At 40.8% G+C, this 23532-nt stretch overlaps 1 protein-coding gene across 1 annotated transcript in view; it reads right to left on the minus strand.

Annotated features, from left to right (window-relative positions):
- Positions 1-556: 556 nt before the first annotated feature.
- NUAK1 (NUAK family kinase 1) overlaps positions 557-23532 on the minus strand; it is a 47229-nt gene continuing 24253 nt past the window's right edge. Inside the window, exons 3-7 of the mRNA XM_058023350.1 lie at positions 13972-14123; positions 12580-12645; positions 6121-6240; positions 5685-5817; positions 557-4630 (exon numbers count right to left, since the gene is read on the minus strand). Of these exons, the coding sequence (XP_057879333.1) occupies positions 3477-4630; positions 5685-5817; positions 6121-6240; positions 12580-12645; positions 13972-14123 (1625 nt within the window). The 3' untranslated portion in view covers positions 557-3476. The remainder of the gene's footprint in view (positions 4631-5684; positions 5818-6120; positions 6241-12579; positions 12646-13971; positions 14124-23532) is intronic.

Genomic DNA, 23532 nt, shown 5'->3' on the forward strand with positions numbered 1-23532 from the left:
CTTTTTACCCTCTCACTAGCTGATTATTCCGTCTGTTCCAAGCCATCTGACCAAATTCAACACACACTCGACAGCAGTGAATGGCCATCAGTCTTTTTTGATCAAATTACTGCTCAAACCCCCTAAATTTTACCAACAAAAACATTGTCAATAAACTGTTCCTTCCCAGATGGGGAGGAGAAAGGACCATGACCATCTGTCTCTGAGCTACAAATGAGTTGTGCTCTGTCTGCTCAGCCAGTTCTGTCTCACCTACAGCCCACCTGGCCCACAAACCTCATTTATTTTCAACAGAAAACACCCGGCCAACTGTTCTCCACCAAACTTTTCTAGAGCTGAAAGCTCTGTGTGCTTTGCAGTGCCAAATACTTCAGAGAAAGGGAGTCTCTGTGGCCACCCACATTATATTCAAATGCACAAATGAGCCAAGGAGGTTTGCATAAACAACTTGGTACAAAGTGCTGAGATGCTGCTGTATTTCTGCATGACAAGTTCATTACCATTTGGCATTGTCTCATGATGTACAGTGAAAAATAAAAGGGAGACAGAGAGACAGTTCACAGTTACAGTAATTTCATTTTATTTAATAAAAACCAGTATCAGATTAAAAATACAAACACTTCGGGTGATTATCCAGCGTTTTTCCCTGTGTGCCTCGAAGAGCTCAAACCAACCAAGGATTGGGAGAAAAAACCAAAAAAAAACCCCAAAAAATAACACCAAACAATTTTGGCTGGAGCTGTAAAATAATGTTGCACCAATTAAATTACACCAAATATATTATTATAACTTTGAAATGGCTTTCAGACCAATAAATAAAAAAGACAAATTCAAATAAAAAAGTTGACTTTGTATTACAAAAAAAAAATTAAATAAGAATCACAACACTAATAGTAACAATGTGCAGTCAAGTTTTTTCTTCTCTTCTAGGAATGATAACATGCCAGTAAACATGTAACATGCCAGTAACATGCCAGTAAACCCCTACGTAACATTTCCAGTTTGGCAGCAAGCAGTCACTCACTTGTTCACATTTGTACACAAGGAAGCAGGCCTGGGCAAAAGCCTCGGAGATAGGAGCCTTCAGGGTGCTCCTCACTTCCCTACCACAGCCAGCTGAGCTCCCTTCCTTTCATCCTGAAATCTCTGTAACTCCACTCAAAGTTTAGTGCTAGATGTGCACGGAAGGCGTGATGCACTGGACAGCACTGCACGGGAGAGCACTGACTCACACCAGCTGAGGATGCAGCTCTTACATCCCAGGGCATGAGTTAAAAGCCGTGGCTGCAAGGCACATCCACCTTTTTTTCAGAAAGGCCATGGAGGCTATGTTGAGTCGTTTTAAAATGCACCACAGCAAACCTGTTAAATCAACACACTGCAAAATGGTGCTGGTTTGGGATGGGTAAAAGAGCACATGTAGGGCTTGTGAGAGAAGATGAGATGTCTGAATATCATACAGAGAGGTACACATCTGTGACCTGCAGTTGCCCTTCCTGAGCAAATGACAGTGGGCCAGATTTCACTTAACCACCTGAGAGTACATCTCTCAGAGATTGAGACGCCGTTTGAGATTGGTATTGACGCCGTTTATTTCAGAGTCAAATTTGGTCCAGTGTAAGTGGATACGTAAAAGGTAAAGGTTCTCCACAGATTAAGTGATTTAGGAAACTCAAGCTGGTTCATCTTTATGCTAGGTAGCCCCCTTGATTTTTAGGAGGAACCAGCAGACTTAAATACCATGACACACTGAATAAGAGGAATCTGCAAATGAAATTGCTCCTGGTCCCAGATGCCATCAATATATGGACTTATCCCCAATTCCCAAGGAATCCCCAGAGGAACTCTATTCAGTTTCTGCACCATCTCTACAATTTGGGACACAGTGGGTCAAACTCTACTTACAGTTCCATTTACAGGGCAGGAGTGAGATCAGAACTTGTCCCATGCCTCCCTGCTCTGGGTATGAGTGTGGATACAAGTTTTGCAGCTGTGGATCATTTGACATCATCAGCTGAAACCTGTGATTTAATCACACGAGTGCACCTCCAAGAAAGCCAGGGGCTATGTGCTCATGGAAATGAGACTGAAATGGGCCTGAAGATTCCAGTTTGCCCAGGCCTGTCAAACACACAGTGCCTTTCTGACATAGGCTTACATTCAGGTAATCCAGTAGACCCACATGGTACCTTTATGGGAGTTGAAGCCTAAGGTCTGGATGGCTGGATATGTCTGAGAACACAAATGCATATCCTTTTTTTTTTTTCAAACTAGTATCATTGCACACTCAGTATCAGCTACACTAGATAGAGGCAGCCCCACAACTTTATGCTAACTCTGTTATTAAATCTACCATTATAATTTCATCATTCAATTCTTTCTGCTCTGTTAACACCAACCTAAACACATTTTCATTTGTAGAAAGGCATCTTCCCATTAACTTTCTGACCTCTATCCATTTCCTACATTCTACAACCTTTTTGTTACCTAACATTCTGGTTGCAAACTACCGTCACCCCCAAATACTACAAGGTAGCAGCAAGGTGGCACAATTTGCTGATAGTGACTGAACTCTAGACTGGAGGGTCAGTTAACCCTTGGCACCCTTTGTCAGATCCATCTTTTTCTGGGCATTAATCTAGCTGGCCATTTCGAAAGAGTCACAGATTGAACATATGGATTGAAATGCCTTAAAAGGTCATTTAGCTGCTGATAACATCCATTCCTTCCAGTTGCCATTATAATTTCTGTGGCTCTGTTTTTGCTGCTAGTTGGAAACAATTTTAGAACTTTCTACCCACTGAAGAGCGATGGGTCTGGTCACTGTGGAAGGTCTAGATATGAATGCCTGCTCCATTGCTTGTCCACAACCACCTCATGAGGTTTTTCTTGGGCAAGTCTCTCAAATTATCTTAGAACATGTTCAGAACCTCTCAAGTCACTCTGCTGGAAGGGACCATGATGACCATTTCGCCTGATGTCCTACATAATGCAAGCCAAAGATTCCCACTGAGCACAGTACCCAGACAAATAACCTCAGAGGGAAATAAAGCCTCTTGTTCTAAAAGGCATCCAAATCTGACTTAAAGAATTCAGCTCATCTCTTCAATAAACTTATCTAATATTAATTACAAACCTCTCAAAACATGTGTCTCTCACTTCCAGTTTTAACTCTGTCTAGCTTTGACTTTGAGCCATCAGATCTTGATGCTTTTGTCTGCTAGCTCCTGATGTGCTTCCATCACAGATACAAAGACCAAAGGTTTTTCTCTGGTCAGGTAGGTAATATTTTGAGGACATAAAATTAGAGAAGTGTGAGATGGCTTTGGGGTAACTTTACTTGGAGTTCAGCTAAGTAGGTACAGTCAGCTCCTTTGAATCAAAACCTACCATTGTCAGCAAATCAGTGACCTGGCTTACTCCATCATAAAGGTACACAAATAACTCCCTTCCCTCCCTTTTCCATCTTCCCTCTTCTAGTTGAGCTTGTTGCAGATCTCTAGGGCTTTCTTGTAGACCTGAGTCACATCATCCATGTCTGTGAGAAGAGAAAAACTGCTGTCCCCCAGACGGTTGCGGTAACGCTTTAGATACTGTGGCCGTGGGCGGTTCTGAAGTCCTTCAAAGTTTTGGATCTGGAGGAAATTTTCAGCAGAGACACAACTCCGTATTCTCTGCCTGTTTGGCCTGTTCTCTTGCAAATCCAGCAAATCAAATGAGTCACTGGACAAAATACTGTCATCACTAATTATGCTGGAAGGGCGACTGTAACTTCGAGGTAATGTGTCCCCAGGCAAGACCATTTCTTCCATGGCCTCCAGCGTTGGTGTGTCAGAGCTAATCAAAGCAGGTTCAATGCTGTTGGTAGAATACTTGCTGTTATGTTTCAAGATGCCCTTACGCCTGCAGGAATGGCTGTAAGACCCATTTCTGGATGGCTCTGTGACCCCTGGAGAAGTGTCACTGTTTACTGTCTCATCATTATTGTCCAAGAGTTCAGAAGATTCACTTCTTTCTGGAGAGGAGTAATAGCCAGACTCCCTCTGCTGAGTTTTCTTTAAGATTCCTTTTTTTGGCATTAGTGAAGACTGCTTAGTGCCATATTTGCCAGCTACCTCTCCCTCTACAACACTTTTAATGGCCACACCAGTCCTACACAACTCTTGCTCCATCTTAAAAGCAGAGGGTAACACTGGGCTGACAACTCCTTCAATGAAACCTGCACTGTGAGAGCGATGTTCACTGTTGCTCCTTTTCTTCAGGATGCCTTTGGGTCTCTTGGAGGTTGGTTTGGCTGCATTTTCAGCTCCTCCTTCCTGGATGGACTGTGAAATGTCATTTTCCTTTTTTGATTTTTTCAGAGACCTTTGTCTCTCTAGTGTGACTTCAGGACCTTTGGGCTTAGAAAGGCACTTGATTTTGGTATCAGTCTCTGGTTGGAGGCCAGTAGAACGGTGATGCCAATCAATGAACCTTGCCAGCAGTGGGGACTCGGAGTCCCTCATGGCATCACAGTCACAGACACTGCTCTTGTAGCCCCAGTTAACCCACCAGTGGTTGGCAATATCTTCAATGGTTGCTCGGCGTTCAGGGTTCACCATCAGCATCCACCTGATAAGACCACGAGCATCTATGGGTGAAGAATGGCATGTAACATTTTTAGAACATGGGCATTCTAAGGTTTGTCAGTTTAAATTGAAAGTGTGAAGACAATCAAATGAGCAAAAATAATGCTCCATACTACAGAGAAAGTGAAAAGGAACAAGGCTTTGGAAAATGCCTCTGAGCACTATTTTATCAGAAGAATATGATTCACTCTGGAAAATGTACTCTGGGCTATCCAATAAATTAATGTTTATACTGTATTAGATAGTTAATAGTTCCATATTACTGAAGGAAGTCACCAACCTATTGATTCTAATGACAAAACTTAGAGGAAAATAAAACAAAATTGGGGTATTTTAAATTATCTACACATTATTGCTTCTGTATTTACTTTTTCCATGAACAATGTAGTCTTCTGTGTATTGTAAAGCTTTATTTCCATATAGAGAGAGAGAAGACAGAAAATTGAAAGGAATGGCAAACAACCAAAACAAGATAAATATTCATTTAAATATAATATTTGGATAGATATTTAAGGCTGGAAGGAGTCATTATAATCCATGAGCCAGACTTACTTGCTACTCTTCTGTCACATGATTGCTTAATGAGCTATCCTCGACGCCAATGTGAACACAGGGGCATTAATTCAGATTTTGGACTGCCTTCTTCAATAAGAGACTGTGTTGCTCTGACCATTCACCTTCTCGCTGCTTGTGGTAGCCCAAGTGTAGTGAGAGGACTGACCAGTATGTTGGACAAGTTTACAGCTTGTCTGAACAATTCCACTTGCAATAGCTAACAGACCTTCCACTGTCACAGATCTACTTAAAAGAGCCCATTACAGCTCCCCAAGGCAACAAAATCTATCTGCTACAAAACTTAAATTTCAAAAGGGCTTTTGGAAAGTGCTGCACCCAGATGGGAATTTATAGCAGATGAACTCAGTAGGAGAATGAGATTTTTTCTTTGGGCGTACATCATTCTAAAATGACACTGTAACATGTTGGAAGGGGCCAAACAAAATGCTCCATTCTGAACTGCTGTCAGCTCAGTACGTGGCTCTCCCTCCTTTTTCATACCTGAGGTCTGTGTTGGCTCACGATATTCTCCACTGCTGATCTGCCTGATGAGATTTTTGTGATCAAAGCCATCAAAGGGCATCGTTCCATAAACCAGAGTGTAAAGCAATACACCAAGGGCCCAGCTGTCAACCTGAAATACAGAGACAATACATGTGAAGCCCAGGAAAGTTGATCCCTGCCCTTTTCAATGCCATTAGCACGACAAGAGCAGCATCATGTCCAGCTGCAACTACTGCTGGGCAAAATGGTATCTAACATCTCACTAAGCACCCATAGGCAATGTAAACAAAAGTGAAGCAGCTTAAGAACTTCAAATACAGGACAGACCCAAGTGAACTCACATGTACAGTAACATTTGCATTAAGACTCCCTCTCAAGAACATTATCATCAAAGACATCCCCATACCACCAGAGAAAAACTGACCCTTCTTACCTCTGGGCCTCTGTAAGGCCGTCCATTAACTATTTCAGGGGAAGCATACAGTGGGCTTCCACAAAAGGTCTGCAGAAACTTGTCTTTATGATAAAGGTTGGAGAGTCCAAAATCAGCAATCTGTAAACAGAATTGCATAAGGCATTTGTAATATTAATGATTTCTTAAAGTAACAAAAAATCCTTTATTAGGAAAGACTTAGCTGTATTTGTTTCTGCCATAGGGAAAACTCAATGTGGGTTTTACTTTTCTCTCTAAAGATCCCTCAGAGAAGAAGGGGCCCCAGGTTAAGGCCTCCTGATTAGGAACAAGGATGCTTTGGGTCCATTCACAGAGAGGCCACCAACTGTACAATCATCAGCTGGTAATTTTATCCTGGATGAATTGCGTATGCCTGCAAAGACAATCTCATACTGGGAAGCCTGCTGTCCATTGACTGCTCTTCATCTTGTATAGTCACTAATACAAAAGGAAAGCAAGCAGAAAGTACCACCCTTCTTATCACACTCATGCAAGCCAAAAGCCACGACCTTCAAATTCAACAGGAGGAGGGAGGCAGGAGTGTTGCAGGAAGCTAGAGCATTACTGGAAGAAAGTGATTTTTTAAATCATCTGGAATGTAGCTACGCCTGAACAAGGGGCAAAGCAAGGCAGTTACTCACTCCTCCAGATTCAGAGACATGGGTCTGAGGAATCTGAGCTGTTAAGCCCATGAGATGTCTATCACAAGATGTCTATCATGAGATAACAAACACAAGTCTGGTTCCTAACTGGAAACAACAGGCCAAAATCTGGCTTGCCCAACACAAACAAAACTTCCCTTGGGACTGTTGGGAATAGTGCCAAATATTCCAGAAAAGTGCAGGATCAGGTCCAAATATTTTGTTCACTTCAATTCTCTGTTCTTGTTCTTACAAAACAAAGGCTGAGGACAGCAACACTAAATACTCCCACAACCTCAGCATTTTCTTTGTTTCTCTACACTGTCACTGTCATATTTTCTGAAAAATCTCTTTGCCCAGGATTTTCTCCTGGGAATCTGAGAAGCCTCAGAGATAAATGAAAACAATAATTATCTGATTTGCTTCTCCTGTGTTTTGTTGCTTTGGAATGTGTTTGGACATTGTTTACCAACAGGTGGTTGTTTCATTAGTTTCATGTGAATTGTTTTTACTTAATGACCAATCAGTGCCAAGCTGTGCCAGGACTCTGGAAGAAGTCACGAGTTTTCATTATTATCTTTTTAGCCTTCTGTCTGTATCCTTTCTGTATTCTTTAGTATAGTTTAGTATAGTTTAGAGTTTAGTATTCTTTAATATAATATAGATAATAAAATAATAAATTAGCCTTCTAAGAACATGGAGTCAGATTTATCATTCCTTCCCTCGTCGGGGGTCCCTGAAAATACAACATAGCACAAGGCAACACATCTCATTTTCATCTTGTTTAAAACCCAAATGCTTCTGCTTCCCAGAGATACTTGTATTACTGCCCACAATCAACATAATGCCTACATAAAAGCCATAAAGCACAGGCATAAAAAAGATATTGTAGATATAAAAGACGGGAATTTTCTCTGGGTTTTCTTCACCTTATTAATGTCTTTTCTACCAGAAAGAAATTAAATCCTAGGAATTTTCACCAGAGAAAATTCATGAGAACACAAAGTGAGTGGGAAAGAAAAGGACTCGCCAGCACCATCATTCACTCTTGGCTTTTTAAAATGTGTATCATCAATGCCTCTAATACCTGTTGAATTACATTGTTCAGTGAACTCTTGGAAAAGGTTAAGTAAGTCTTTGTCTCTACCACCTCAACTAGTACAGTTACATTGAAAAATGACACAGTTGAGATGAAAACAGGAACACATATATGCTTTGTGAACTGGCAGAAATAGATATATAGTTGTTAGGTACTTTTGCGTTAGAAATACAAACTTTTTATATATCCTTTTTACACAATTTTTAAAGTCACAAGTCAGATACGAGATTTCCTGCTTCACTCTTCCCTATTCTGATATTCTGCTTGTGCAGGTGTTTCACTGACAATCTGTATTTATCCTGATCAAAGAGCAGCGGATTTCTGTTCATTAATTTAAATTCATCTCAACATGTTCATTCATAGATTGAATCCACTCAGTACCTCAGACAGCGTATTATCAACCAACAGCAGAAAATTCAACCCTTAAATGCATGCTCTTTGTAAAATCTTCATTGTATGGTTGGAATGTCATTGAAACAGCTGGTGTTGAATTGCAGTCTGCAAACATATTCTCATGGCTCAGATTGCACTTAATTGCCTTAAATTCCACTTTCTTATCAAGTCACCCTGCCTGGCTTGCAGGAAGTTGGTTTTAAGCCTTATGAAGTCTGCCCTGTCAATCAGGGGAAGAATGGGATCATTTCAGTGTTAAAAATTCATGCTGGTCACTGATTTTTATTTTAGTTCAGGATGCAGCTAAGACAAGGACAAACACTGCACAGTGTGATTCCTTATGAAAATACATTCCCTTAACACCATGGAATGTATAAAATGCATATGGATGTGCATGAATATATATAAAGATATTATATATTTTTATATATATATATATATATATATATATACACACATGCACACATATAGCGATACATGCCATTGTTCACTCTAAGAAACTCTCAGACTTGGGCATTCATGTTTTCATTTTGACCATTCAGGAAAAGAGTATTTATGTTACAATCCACTCCCATGCTCACAGACTGATGTTTATCAGCTTTTCCCATTAAAATTGTCATGCCCCCCCCAAAACAAGATTAATAGAAGCCAACATTACTTCATGTTCTTGGCACTTAAATGGAACTAAGTCAAAAAAACTTCCTAAACTGGGAGGAGCAGAAAAGTGGACTTCCATTCCTCTTGCTTCAGGAGTATATGTTTCATATTTATTGATAACTATGTTAAACCAGATGTAAGTTATTGTTGAACCGTGGAATGTAAATTCCACGAAGTTCACACTCATGGAAATTGTCAGCTTTATCCCACTTAAGAATCTGTCTCTCTGTAGTGCAGATAGAGAAATAATTACGTCTCTTAAAGCAAATGAAATATATGTGCATTTGTTGAGACTTCCAGCAAAGTAAATCCCAATTCCATACATTTAGTCTGTATATACAAAACCCTCGTGGGTTTTTAGTGGTTAGTCTGATTGGTGTCCCCTTATCAGCCCAAGAGAATGAGCAGTTAGCAGGATTATGTTACAGTTATACTTGCATTGTTCTACTCTTCTGTCACTTTGGGGTTGATCATACGGTTATGTCAAACTCTGCTAGACATCTCTTTTAGCTGCAATTCCCAGCCCAGGAACCGTTCTCATCCCTACTGTGAACAAGGATGTTCAGTCTCACAAGTGTTTAAAGCTCATTTGATTCATTTATGTCTGCTGCATTTAGGTGTTTTCAGTAAAAGTCGGCAGGAAATAGTACTGCATACAAGTCCATAAAAAACCTAGTAATACACCACAGATTGGATCACTTTTTCCTCTCATTGCACTCCATCTCTGGCCTGTGGATATGCAGAAGTCTTCAAAATATGTACTTTTTGTGCTTCCAGACACTGGTGTTTCCTTGTTGCTGTACTCTAACATGACTCTGCTTCCAGAGATTTTTACTCACCATCACAGCTCTTAAAAACAAAACAAACTCCTTCTTATGTCTCCACACTCCTTCATGACCTTCATTTAATTATCTAAAGCTTAAGAATGGTCTCTGAGTTAGTGTAGTAACAAGTAAAATGGCTTGGGACCCTTTTAGGTTGGATAATAATTTCTAATGGATTACTCGTCTTCTTTATTCCCTGTTTTAAAAGTATTATTTAAGCTGCTATACAGGGATCTATTTTTACAACATCATATTTTTTCTTCACATTATTATGACGTTTTTTAAATCATAATGCATAGATCACTGGCTTCATCAGAAACATGTATTTAATTGCACATTGCACCCAAGAACGAAGAGATTCCTTTAATTTTATCATTCTTAAAATGAAACTACCAATTTTGTGTTTGTAATTCACTTAATGAAATATAAATACTAGGAAAGTACAGATAATACTATCAATCCATTTCTAGAAAATACCTTCCCCTGAGTATTTGAAGCCTTCAGTCAATACCAAATGTCTGCAATTTTTTTCTGCCTGAACAAACCATGTGTAAGTACTCTCAGAATGTGGACCTGATAAATTTCCTCCTAATAAATAATTTACAGTTCCATATGTGTTTCCTTGCCAACGGTTACTGTTTAGTGAAACAAAGAAAAAGTGGGAAGTAAAATTCTGTGCAAGTAACACAGAAACCACAGCAACATATTCAAAACCTCAGCATCAGGGAAATAGTGGCTGTATGTTTACCATCAAGTATTCAAAGCTGACCTTAGTCACAAGATTTAGTAAAAGAGAGCAGAGAGAAAAAGAAAAATCATACCATTATGCATCTCTTGAAGCAATCCAAATTCAAACACTATTGACTGTAAGATGTATGAAATACCAATACCTTCCTGAGTTCAGTCTGTTTTTCAGTTTCATGAGACCCTTTGCACAAGTAGTGACTAGGGGACAGCCAAGAAGCCACTTCCCCATGCCAAGGCAGCCTTGACTGCTCAGAAGCCTTAACAGTGAAGAGATGTAGCTGAGGAAAGGCTGGAAATGTGAAAAACACCTACAGCAGTTTAAACACAATGCAAGTCAGGAAAGGGAAACCCTCAAGAAAAGCCTGTCCAAATGACTGCAAGGTATGTGAGGAGGCATTGCCACCTGAATTTCTTCCACAACAGTGCCACTTGCTATGGCAGCTGAAATGCATCTGTGGTTCTGAAGCCCTTGGGTCAGCTCCAAGTGCGGACCAGACAAAGCCACCTGTCCTTGCCCCATCGTTCCGCTCTACCCACAGGTGAACAACTCCCATAAAGGACAGAGAGGCAGGAGCAGAGCTGTCTGACAAAGATCAGCTCCCCAGAGGCTTGAGGAAATAACTGGTTTTGCATATGAGGACCACAGTGCAGAGATCCAGCTCTCCACAGCTAGCAAATTCCACAAATTCCTCATTTCTCTCAAGAATTCTCTGATTAGCTGGGAAGATCGTTTGGCATGTAATGTGAAAAGAAAGGTCATCCTGCCTGCGGAAGCCTTATTTGTATACAATGTCCTCAAAAGGCTACTTTTTGTTTTCAGCACTGCTGAGAACAGCTCTGGCTGCTGCAGACAGTGTCCCTGTAGGAACAGGAGAGGGGAGGTCTGCTCCAACACTGGATGCTAACAACAAAACATCCAAATATTGCCTTGGATGGGCCTTCTGTAAAAGACTATTTTTGGAAACCGCATATTTATGTGTCTTTAATCCACTAGCTGATCCAAGTTAGCTTCTGTCATCAGCATTACACAGATGGCAGCTACCACATGTTACTTTCCACCTCCATTGCACATCAGCTCAAAATGAAGGCAATCTCTCCACTGTGAAGCACAGAAGGCAGTGCCTACAGCCCCAGGGTTTTCACTGGAGACAAAAGGAAGACCCAGGCTATTTAGGTACTGGGTTACGCAAGCAGCTCCTTGATTACTTTTTAAATTAAATAAGGATGCTCAAGCATCAGCAGAAACTCTTTGGTGTTCCTCCCTCTGCTTGTTTGTCCATGGATGAGCACATCCAGCCACCCTTACATCCAGCTACCCAAGGAGGAAAAAGGTTGAAAGTGAAACAGATTCAGCCATTTGGAAATTACACTTATTTTATAAAGGAATACAGATAGGATATATATATATATATATATATATATATATATATATAGGAAATTACTATGGAAATTAAATCTCTGCATTATTTAACTTTGTGCTACAGCTATAAACAATAGAAGAAAAAGACAGGAAAAAAAGTCACTCTTATGCTTTCACTGGGGAGAACTGGCATGGAAATGACATCACTGACATCACTACCCAAAGTATACGTTTGTGTCTGAAGTTCCAAGGCCATTTCCTAATGAAGCACATGTGCTTTACTAGGTTTATTTTGAAACTCTATTTGCTTATTTTCCAGCCATGATCAAAAGAACATTCAGACTATTCTGTAGAAGGCACTTGAACCCTGTAGACCAGAACAGTTTTTTCCTAGCCTCAGAAGCAGCCAGCAATAATATGATTTGTACAATAAGAGCGATTGCACGAAATGCTCTGCTGTTTTCTACCAGTGGGTAGATACTGCATTGAGAATCGTGGCCTTTGTGTGGCAGGACAGGGCTTTCACCTCCAAAGTATGCAATGCTTCATTTAGTGTGTATTACTGGCAATCAGGGGTGTCTTCCCCCATCCTCCAGCCTCTTGCCAGATGCTGTTGCTTAGTAGCTGTTACCATAACAATGGCTCTTCTAATGCCTTGGGTAAAAATGTTATAAAACATGCAAATCCATTCTAAGAAACTGAGAAAAAGAATCTTACCTTAATATTAAAATTGTCATCAAGAAGAATGTTTTCCAGTTTTAGGTCTCTGTGGACAACACCATTCTGAAACAAGGAAGAAGAAAATGGGGAAGAGCATGAGAAAATATTGGAAAAATTAAAGGTGAGCTGGCAGGGTGGTCTTTGCATCTACATTTCAGGGCTGATTTCACTGTCATAACACTCATGGCCCAGTGACTAGCGGCAGGCGCTGTATTAGTCACTTGGTGTGTGGTTAAGGGAAGAATGACTGGAATCTGTCCTCCCACAGACACTCTGAAACATCAGGGGGTGGGGGCAGAGCGGGGCGGGGGGGGGGCAGATGGCTGGGGCGTGCCTTTTCAGAACTGAATTTCATCCTGGATCCTGCCCCCACTGTGTGAAAGCAGGATATTCTTCCCAGACACGAGAAACCAATATCTGTCAATGACGTTAGCCCCTATAAAAGTCCACATTCCTCCAATGAGTAGCCATGTGGATCATGGATCGGGGGAGTAATAATCCCAAAGGATTGTAAATGTTAGAGATGGAAGCAAACAGACTGGGTCTAGGTCAGAACCTTCTTTACAGAAGAAGGTAACAGAAACTTGGCAAAATTAAATCCATCAGGAATGGCACTGCAGCTTTTCAGCACTCTGCAGTGAAATCCCATTTGAGAAATCCCATTTTTTATGAGATTTTGTTAAGTGTTTTAAGAATTCAAATTAAAATTGTGTTAGCTGCTCAATGCCTTTAGCCTCAAACAAGTTTTGGCTCTATGCAGTTGTTTCATAAACAGAAATAAAAGGTCCATGATGACAGCCAGTCAGCTACCTTGGGTTTAATTGCTTGATTTGTTATTCCAAGTGGATACCATGATGGGTAAGGTCATTAGCAAATGGTATCTTTCCTGCTACATCTGGTAAAGTTACTTTTACCTATCCAGAATGAGTATGTACTAAAGCTCATGCATGAACCTCATAGCTTTCTCTTGGCTTTTTCTTTCATATATCTCCTATTCTAAAGTTGTTTACTAGTATATTCAAATTGCAAACTAACACTTGTTTGAATGCATTAATATTAAAGCTGTAGAGGTTATATGGGATGCCTTCTTTAGTTGATGTTGTAATTTTTGAGTTTTTAAATGTCAGGAGAAATATTTTAAAGGCAAAAATGCAAGGTTTGCCTAAAGTAAGGGTGTGTCTGGTATCTGTCATAGCACAGGAAAACATCATTAGTCTTTAAAAAGGCACTAGTTCAGTGTAGTGCTTTTAACGAAGATCTTCTGTTGTACTGATAAAATCATGTATTCTGATACTTAATAATGAATGCTGTTGCCTCAGACATGCTTTGAAATATATGCCAGTAATCAGCCTTGAAACCGCATTTTTTACCATTAAATCCTTTGCTCACCTTGTGGCAGTAATGCACAGCAGAGACTATTTGTCGGAAGAAGTGTCTTGTCTCTCTTTCGCTTAATCGACGCCTCTCACTGATATAATCATACAACTCTCCTTTACTTGCATACTCCATGATGATCACAATTTTATCTTTATTTTCAAACACTGCACAGAAGAAAAGAAAAAACCCCTACAGTTGATTTAATACATTTTAAAATTGACACTTGAAAGAGTGAAGACGACTCGGGATGTCTGATCACATCCTAGACCACCACTGAGGCCTGGAAAGACGTACTAACAAATGTCACTGCAAAAAAGCAAGTTCCAAAGCTACTTTTTGCCAGAGGAAGATTACAACACCTCAGACCAAGAGAAGGAAATTGAGTTTATCCTCTCTTTCATATGGCTACATGAACCTCTTTGTCTCAAATAATACGGGGTTACAAGGTGGCAAAGAGTGAGGTGAGGGGGACGCTTGTGCCAGTAATATATGAATACCAGCTCCTGCTCCAGCACAGAATTCCTTGTACAAGTAGCTCACTTGAGGCCAGAGGATAGAAGCAGACAGGAAAGGGTTTGGAAAGGGCTCACAGAAGGCATAATACATTCTTGTCTTCAGTAACTGAAACAGGATTGCCATTTGGCTTACAATGACTGTTGGTTGTCTTTCACCTACCACCAAAATCCAACAAGTATCCAACTGATGGATGTGCCCTCCTCCATCCCAACTCTCTGTGACAGCGTAGCAGGCAGGGACACCTGAACTTACTATGGCTGCAGCACCTCCAGAGCAGTATAGCTCTTGTCAGTGTGGCTCTGTACCTCATCTCATGCAAACAGCTCTTCCTCAAACTTCCTTATTTACTGCCCCTACCATGTGTCCCACTGCATGTCACAGACTGAATGCTGTAATCCTCTGTCTCTTGTGCATTGCTGCCAGCTCTGCAGAGCAAGGAAAATGCCAGCATAAGCAGAGCAAGGAAAATCATCTCATCCACGTCACAGCCTGACTGTTCTTCGGGGCTGAGAGTATGCTGTGTCACATGCTGTCAAGGACTTCACCGTGAGTGGCAGATAACTAATATTTAATCTAGTAAAGCAGGCTGTTAATAGTCTGGAATTGCTGTATTTTCCTGGCTGCTAAATAGCTCTTCTCTTGTGTCACTGAAAATCCATTGCAACCCACTGGAAACTTCCTGCACCTGTCATAAGTAACCACTGCCATATGAAAACATGGTGATTTTTCCTTTCTTTTTATCTGTGGCAGCCCTGGTCACACTGGCAGCAAGGCAAATACAAATTAATGAGGTTAAAGGATCTATTACAAATAGATGCTAGTTTTGACAAGCCCAACTGTAATGATGCCTTCCTATATCTCTTTATCAAAGCTCAGCCAGTAGTCTTTGGTGATTTAAAAAAAACAGAATTAAGCTTCAGCTTTTGCAGTGAAATGTGAAGCTGCCTCTCTTAACACACAGATATTTACTTCTCTTAGGCCTTGTCTCATGTCCTCTCACACTCTGTCACTCAAATCTACAAGCCAAAGCTTCTGCAGTTCACTCTAACACCCCTGAATCCCAGCCAAACAGCTCTGATAAAAGAGAGAGCAAACAGCCAGATAAAATTGGCTGCTTACTTGTCTGCTGGCCTCACTGTACCCCGAAGCAGAGGCCTCTGCCAGTGATTACATCCTATGTGCATCCTCATTAGCAATAAACTGCGGAAACTGGGAAAGCCGTCTCTGGATGGATTATACATACAGTATCCTCTCCAAGAAACACAGACTGATACTGTCTGGGAAAAACTGAACATGCTCCATGTCATACAGGGAAGTGCTGTGATGTGCTACCAATAAAACAGTAATGCGCACATTCGCTTCTCTAATGTTAGGTACAGGCTTTTTTAAGAAGGCAAAAAAGAAATAGCAAGGTGAGACAAATCACTGAAAATGCTCTCATATAAGACATATGATTTAAAACAAACACATAAACCCCACAACAACAATAACAACAAAATGCCCCGAAACCCCAGCTGATTCCATGAGTTAGGGGTTATTGTATCATGCATGAACATGTATCACGTACATGTAGGTGAAGCTGCCACATGGCAGAGATGATCTCAGTGTACTTTCATGGAAATATCCCATATTCATAGAATTATCCCATACATATCCCAGGCAGTTCCAACTGAGGACCACCCTCAGCTCAGAGGCACATTTGCCCTTGGCTCTTCTTGCCCCACTCCTCCAAAAGCTGATGCCCCACCAGGTGTGCAGTGCTCCTGGTGACAGTAACAGCAACAACAGTCCTGCCACGATAGAGCATTCTTCCAGGCTGTGTTTTTATGAAAGTTTTGCCTTCATTACTCAGTTCTAAGAGTCTTCTCAAATCATCCTTGATGTTCTGAATTTTTAAATCCTAACATGTAATTCTTTTGGACTCAAATTTGCCATATTAATACAAGTCCTGATCCAGATGTATATTCCAACATTTCTACAGAAATGAGGTGGAAAGCATTTGGTTTGGAGGAATGTGCATTCAAAGGCACTTTCCATTTCAAATTTTCTCTTACACCCTCTAGGAAACTGAGATAATACCATCAAGCTGAATTTAGGAAAGCATAAATCCCTGTTCCAAATTTCAAATTTTTGTCACAAAGCCACACTAGAATCAATAGAAACAGAATTGTTCCAGAAACTCGTATTTGGTTTTCAGTTTACTGGCACACTTTTTCACAAGGGAGAATTTTGAGAGGGAAACTATCCTTGAACTTAGGTGACATTACAGAGCCCTCCTCACCATCATCATAGCTGAACAATTACAGAATTAAACAGAAAATTGTTTCTCCACCCAGGAGCAGAGGTGAATAGGGAGGTATTTTTTTACAACTGTGTCATTTCACATCAGAGCACCTCCACAGTATCAGCTGAACCTCAGGAGTGGGCATGGAGCTATCTTCTGCAGAGATGGAACTGAACAGCAGACAGAAAAATCTAAAATGAGAGCTGCAGCTGAAGGAAGAGGAGGTTGAAAGGCAGTGGGATTTATGTCTTCACACACACATATAGCCTTAAAGAGGAATTTAGTGGTCAAGACTATCAGGCAGATGAAAAGGTGGTATTCTGGCAAGTCTTACACCATCAGCCAAGTACACCATGAATTTTCCCAGTAGTATTTAGGATGTCAGGCAGGTTTCACACAGGCACTTCTGAATTTCCCTTCTGAGCACAGCATGTAGTTTTATAAACAAATGCTCAAGAAAGCCTTGTAGCCAATGGCTGGAGGAAGAGAAGAGGGCATTAATTAAAGCTGGATTGACTTACTGCAAAGAATAATGAGGTAATAAATATAATGCCCTGTTAGCACCTGGGCTGTAACTTGTGGGCTGATGATGGATGAGTTGCCTCCATATAGCTTTGGGGACACTTGGTTCACTCTTTGTTTTTGTTGCAGATGATTTATAACCTGCCATCCTACTGCATATTCATTCTGAAACTCACCCTCACCTAGAAGTGTGCCTGAACCCTGGCTGCACCTACTAGCAGCAGAGAAGCATAACTTTGGCAGGATGCTGAACCCCAGGAACTTCCCAAATCTTGCTACTTCTGGGACAGCCATGTCATATAAGCCTGCTCCTCAGCCCTGAGCAAGGTCAAGGGATGGAGACCATGTATGAGTAAGGTGGGGCTGCTTTAGCTTCTTTCAAACCATTAATACTCTGTAAATGGCTAGCCAAATTAGATAAGCAGAGAACTGTCGTTACCAACACCCATACATGGATAGCAGGGGAGATGGTCTGTCAATTAAGAATCAAGATAGAGGGGTTGCTTAGATACAAGGCACAAGCTTCATCTATTAGAGGGGACAGCAGCAGGAGAAATGCTTGCTACTGGCCGTGTGTCATCTATTTCTGAGCGTCTGTGTTTATTTGCACCACTCTGAGTTACTCTGATAGCTGCAACAAGACCTTGTGCGGCGGGAGGGCTGCTGCACTGCCTCAGCCACAGTGGTCAAGTGCTGCTGCAGAGCAGTGCTTGCAAATCACTACTACTCCTTAGCAGACAGAGCCTGCCAGCTGAAGGATTGACTGTGGAGATGACTGCATTTTATGTGGCCACAGGGGAGGAAACAGGGATAGCAGCGTGAGAGCACATCAGGAACCAGGAGCAGGAACAGCATGAACCTCATGGTGTAAGGAAAAATGTGATTGTATCCCCAGGAGATGAACAAAGGACTAAGACATTGGCCATAGCAACGCACAGAAACAGCATTTTCCAGGGGCTGCAAGTTTGCTTGGGCTTGGTCTGGTCAAAACCACTTGGTTTTGGTTTCCAAAAGCCTTGGGAACCTAAGCAGCAAAGGGTGCTTAACATACAGTGGTCAAAAATGTCTTACTTTTCTTTAAATCCCACCCTTAACTCTAACATGTTTGTTTCTTTTTTAAAAGTGACAGAGAAAAAGTCTATACCTTCAGGCTCATAATTGAAACCAAATCTGCTGACTTCAAAGTTCCTTGAAGGACATAAATGTGAAATTGGGAAAGAATTTCACTTTTTGCTATCAAAGAGATATCTGAGACAAAGTACATTTTCTAACATGAATAATCCATCCCTCTTTCACAGGCTGTTCAACTACAGTAATAGCTCTTGCATAAAATCTCTCCACTTATTTATAGTTAGAGGCTGTGAAATTATGAACTCAGCTTCTATCTACAGCCTTCCATTTTCCAAATAGCTGGCTGACCTCTTGCTCATCAGAATTCTTCTTTTCAACCCTACGGCCAAATTTGTCCCTCTAGCTACACCAAAATCACCTCCTCTGAAACTCATGGGACAAGACACCAAATGAACACACTCACTATATTTCTTCTCTGCTAAGATGTGCTTCACCATAAAATTGTTGAAAGCCCAGATGGGCACGGTTTTGCAAACATTGGTCAGAAAGGTTTAATGGTACACTGTGTACCTCTCTATTAGGACAGTTCACTTTGGACTGACTTACTACCAAAATAAAAAAAAAGTCCTTCCTCCAAGCTCAAAGAATACTAAAGTCAGAGTGAGTGCTGAGGGTGGAGGATTCTTGGACTATCTCTTTGTGGGCTGATTCCATTTGGTTTACATGTAACCCTGGGGTAAGGATTTTAGTTTGTTAGTTTAAGAGGGGCGGCCAATCTCTTTGCACTGGAACCATTTGAATTCTCCTCATGCCTTTGCTCTCTATCAGAGCAATCTCCTAAATTAGTTCCAGTATGTTGACATTCCTTCCATCTGGTGTCTTTCCATTCAGTGGTATTTTTATTACTCTCCTAACAGCCGAAGACAGAAGTACCTTTCCACTGCTATAAAATGCTCTTTTATTAAAGGTCAGCCAAATCAAAAGAACAAGTAAGTTTGTTTTTAATTTCGGAGATGCAGACTAAAACAACCTTTTCATTCAGAAAATTCATGTATGACCCACTTACCTCACTTGTGTAAATAAGCCTTGAATTATTCTTCAAAAAGTCATGCGAGTACTGAAAACTGTCTTTTACCTTGGAAATTCAGCCTGATTCAGCTTTTGTAGTTTTGACTGTTTTACAGGCCCCTGGCATAATGTTAATTTAGCTGGTTTTTAGCAGCAGTATTATTTTATTACTGTTTTAAACAGAGCATATAGCAGACATGAAAATATCCCAGATCTAATGAGAATATCATGTATATGCATACACATAAATTTATGCATATGCTTAACTATAATTGAAGACATCAAGATATAAAGTATGTGTTTTAATGCTAAACTTGTGTTAAATTATTCTTCTAAATTATGGCCTTTTTCAGCCAAATTGAATCTCCTTTTTAATTAAAGGAACGTTGTTAAGATCCTGCAATAATCTTTTTAAATCATACAACATGCTATAATTTACTCCTCCCCAGTGAGTAGATTAAATCAGAATGGGAACTATTATCCTTGGTGAAGTTGCTTCTCACAGAGCAAGACTGAGGATATGCAGATTATGATGGTTTGCTCTTTAGAAGGAAGGAAAAATAACAGTTACCAATTTGGTCACAATAACACATTACACTAATTGTCTTTGTTTCGGCAAAGAATACAAGCACTAACTCCCCTTTATTTAAATATTATTTAAATGTCGAGGAACTTCAGAGAGGCAAATATTTACATTACTATGGCACGACTGTGTAAATGAGAAGATCAAAATAAATTTCATCGCTGCTGGCAATCAGTTTGACATTTAAACTAGACCTGCCCATGATCTCACACATTTGAGTTTATACCATGTCCGATGAAGTCTGTTTAGGTGACCACCCTGAATGGTAGGAAATTCATAAAGCTGAGGTATGGTAACTAAAGAGTTAAGTTTGTTTATTCTTGTTTCATTAATATCTCCAGACACTTGAAATATTACTTGATGTTCTTGGTTGTAATCAACTGAAAACAATGTTAATAAAGCACTCAAAACTCAAAAGCCTACATAATTAGAGGAAATTAATTAGAAATGTGTTTAAACAGTATCACTACAGAACCACTTTCTCTTGGCCAAAGAAAAGAATAATTTCAGCTTTCCAACTTCCAACATTCTTGATTAAAGCCCAGTCATCCATATGATGTTTAAAGGGACTCATGGCTTTTTCAGGTGTTTTGCACACAGAACGGGGGGGGGGGGGGGTCATTAGGCAACAAAGTTTGTTTTGATTATGTCTGAAAACCAGGAGATAGCAAAGGCTTGGACAGAGGCTGGGATTGCTCTCAAATGTCACAGCCTGAGATAGGTGACTGTTTTGCCACCCTGGCCCCGGCTGCTGTCCCACCCTGAGGTCCACATACAGCTGATGGCAGGAGACACTTGTCTGAGCCAGCACTGCTGCAGGGATGCAGTTCCTCAGCAAGGGCTTGTGTCCACACACCTTTAACAGCTGCCACACAGGCAGATTTCTGACAATGCAGCTGGTTTTGCTGATGATATGATGACTTGACTGACACAGCTCCCCACACTGGAGACAGGCCTATGTATGTGTGAAACACCAAGTGTGTTTATGTTTTGCTGCATGAAGTCTGGCACAAAACGTGAGATTGAACATGTATTTGGCAAGTGCAGTGAGTATCCTGGAATACTGTGCCACTGCTCTTACACACTGTCAGATTATCTCCTGTTGCCTTTGAGGTTTGGAAGTAGAGCTGAACCAGTCTCCTGATTAAGCATGCAACCTAGCTCAAGCACTTGGGAGATCCATATTTTGTGCCTTGTTAATGCAAAGCGTGCAGCACTCTTATAAGCATCCTGACCCCAATTCAGCAGAGCACTTCAGCACACATTTTCCTTCAGTTTCTCGTTTACATTAATGCCATCATGTTCCACAAACACCAAATTTTGATCCTAATGTTTATTCATTCTCCAGGGAAGAACTTCAGTAAACCATTTCTGCAGACATGTTAGCTAATAGTCGGTTCACCTTTAAGTACATTTTGCAAAAGGGCAGACTTTTCTGTATGGTTATGCTGACCAAGGACAACTCTTTCAGCACAGAAACAGTCATGCAGACAACTGTACTTCACACTACAAAGACTCAAGAGCTCACTCCTAAATGTATCTAGTGTAACTTTACCCTCATGATTGGCCCAACATGTGTTTAAATGTTCATAGAATGTTCCTTCCCTGGTTTAACTTTTATAAAGTATTGCCAGATGAGGCAGATTTTGCACTCAAGCTACTCCTGGAAAAATATGTTAGCTCTCAAAGGCTTTATTATAAAATCCTGGAGTTTTCAAGGCAAAAAAGCAATAGGGCAAAGGAAGGGCGAGTGGCAGGGGAGAGACAGACAGATGAATGGATGGACAGGGGCATTATTCTATAAACTAAAATGTATGTGCTGAAATCAGAACACTGCCAGCAAAGCCAACTTCGTTTATCCAGTCCCTTTCAAGGAGTTTAAAGTCACTTAAAGGAGCACTTCCCTCACAGCCACACTCGACAGATGGCCAATTACAGCCCTGCTGAGAGGATGTAATTTCTTTAGTCACAACTGTGCATCTGCCCTGGCAGTAATGGGCAAGGTACATGCTTTATGATTAGGTTACAAAGAAGCACCTCTAAACTGGAAAGTTTGGTTTCCACAGATCTTAATTTGCTTGGGATCAATTTAAAAAGATAAGGTTGTATTTACATCAAGTAGACAAATTCAGAGGTTAATTGCTATTAACAGGAAGGTCAAAAGGATACCTAAACAAGATCCTACTTAGGGAAAACACGTTTGTAAATGCAGTACAAAGAGCTTTCAAAGATTATTACAGGGATATCCAGCATTGTCCATGGTACATCTGTGCAACCTGGCACCTATAGAGAGTGCAGTGGCAGTCTGGAAACCTGCAGTAAAAATTTGTGAGACAGGAGTAAAATATCTGGCTTCAGTCTTAAAGTCAATCTGATCTAAGTTAGTCAACTAGACTCCAACAGGAGCCTCCAATATGTCATTTATCCCACTCATCTGAAAAAAGCTCTCCCAGGAAGGAGCCAACCACACTGAGAAGATGCTGAATTCTCTTGACTAGAGAGGCACACTAGACTTGTAGCATACACCAACTGCAGAATTGTTGGATTGCTTAATTTTAGTGAGATTAAGCCCACCTCTTAGGATTTACTGACTTCAACATTTTGTGTCAGGGGATAGCAATATTATCACTCTTTATGCATCACTCAAGAGGAAAATCTTGTGTTTGAAGTCCAACTTTGAGAGGATACAAATACTTCAGCCCTTGATGTAGTAGCCCCTTAACTTCACAACAAGTACTCTTCAGCTTCAAGAGAAGCACACACTCAAGGGCCCCTGAGGTCACACCCTCACCTCTGGGCAGCTCCTGTGGGTTCAGCTGCATAACCACACATCTTCCCAGTGCCACCGTATCTTAAGTTACAGCATTGGCTGCTACAGGCCAAATACTGACTCTGACTGCTTGGAAAACACACCAGAACCTGATACGGGTGCTCATCCTCCTCAGACAAGATGAATTCTCCATCATGGAGCTCAGCTGGCTTTGCTGCAGAAGCATTGCTCCTGTCTCCGCAGGGCCAGAGAGGGAAGTTTTACTCCCCCAGGACTTAGTGTCTGCTTCCTAAAAATGCTGTTATCTTTTTCACTTTTCCAAATATTTTAACTCAGTAAAAACTATTTTAAGTAAGTATGAGAAGGGCAACTGGTCAAAGAACCACAGCATGCTTAATATTTTTTCTTCCTGAGTTCCCATCCATATTTGAAGTAACTTTTGTTCCATTTGCAACCCACATGCTGACACAGCATCCCTCCTCTTTTCTGTTCCCAGATCCTTTTTATTAGTTTATTCAATAAAAAGACAGATACTCATCTCTTTTCAAGTACAAGAACATGCTTTCGAATAACTCAATATGCGATAGTGTAACAGTACGCCAAGACAGCCCTTGTTTTAATCAGTCGTATCAACTCTCAGAGCAGAGCCGCCATACACATCTCATCACTTTCTTCATTTACCTCACAGCTATGGAAATGTGTAGGGCTACATTCAGGCTTCCTGCTCTTCACAGAGGAAAAAGGGTGATCCCCAGGGAT

The sequence above is a fragment of the Melospiza georgiana genome, chromosome 4 (genome assembly GCF_028018845.1).
Source record: "Melospiza georgiana isolate bMelGeo1 chromosome 4, bMelGeo1.pri, whole genome shotgun sequence".
NCBI lineage: Eukaryota > Metazoa > Chordata > Aves > Passeriformes > Passerellidae > Melospiza > Melospiza georgiana.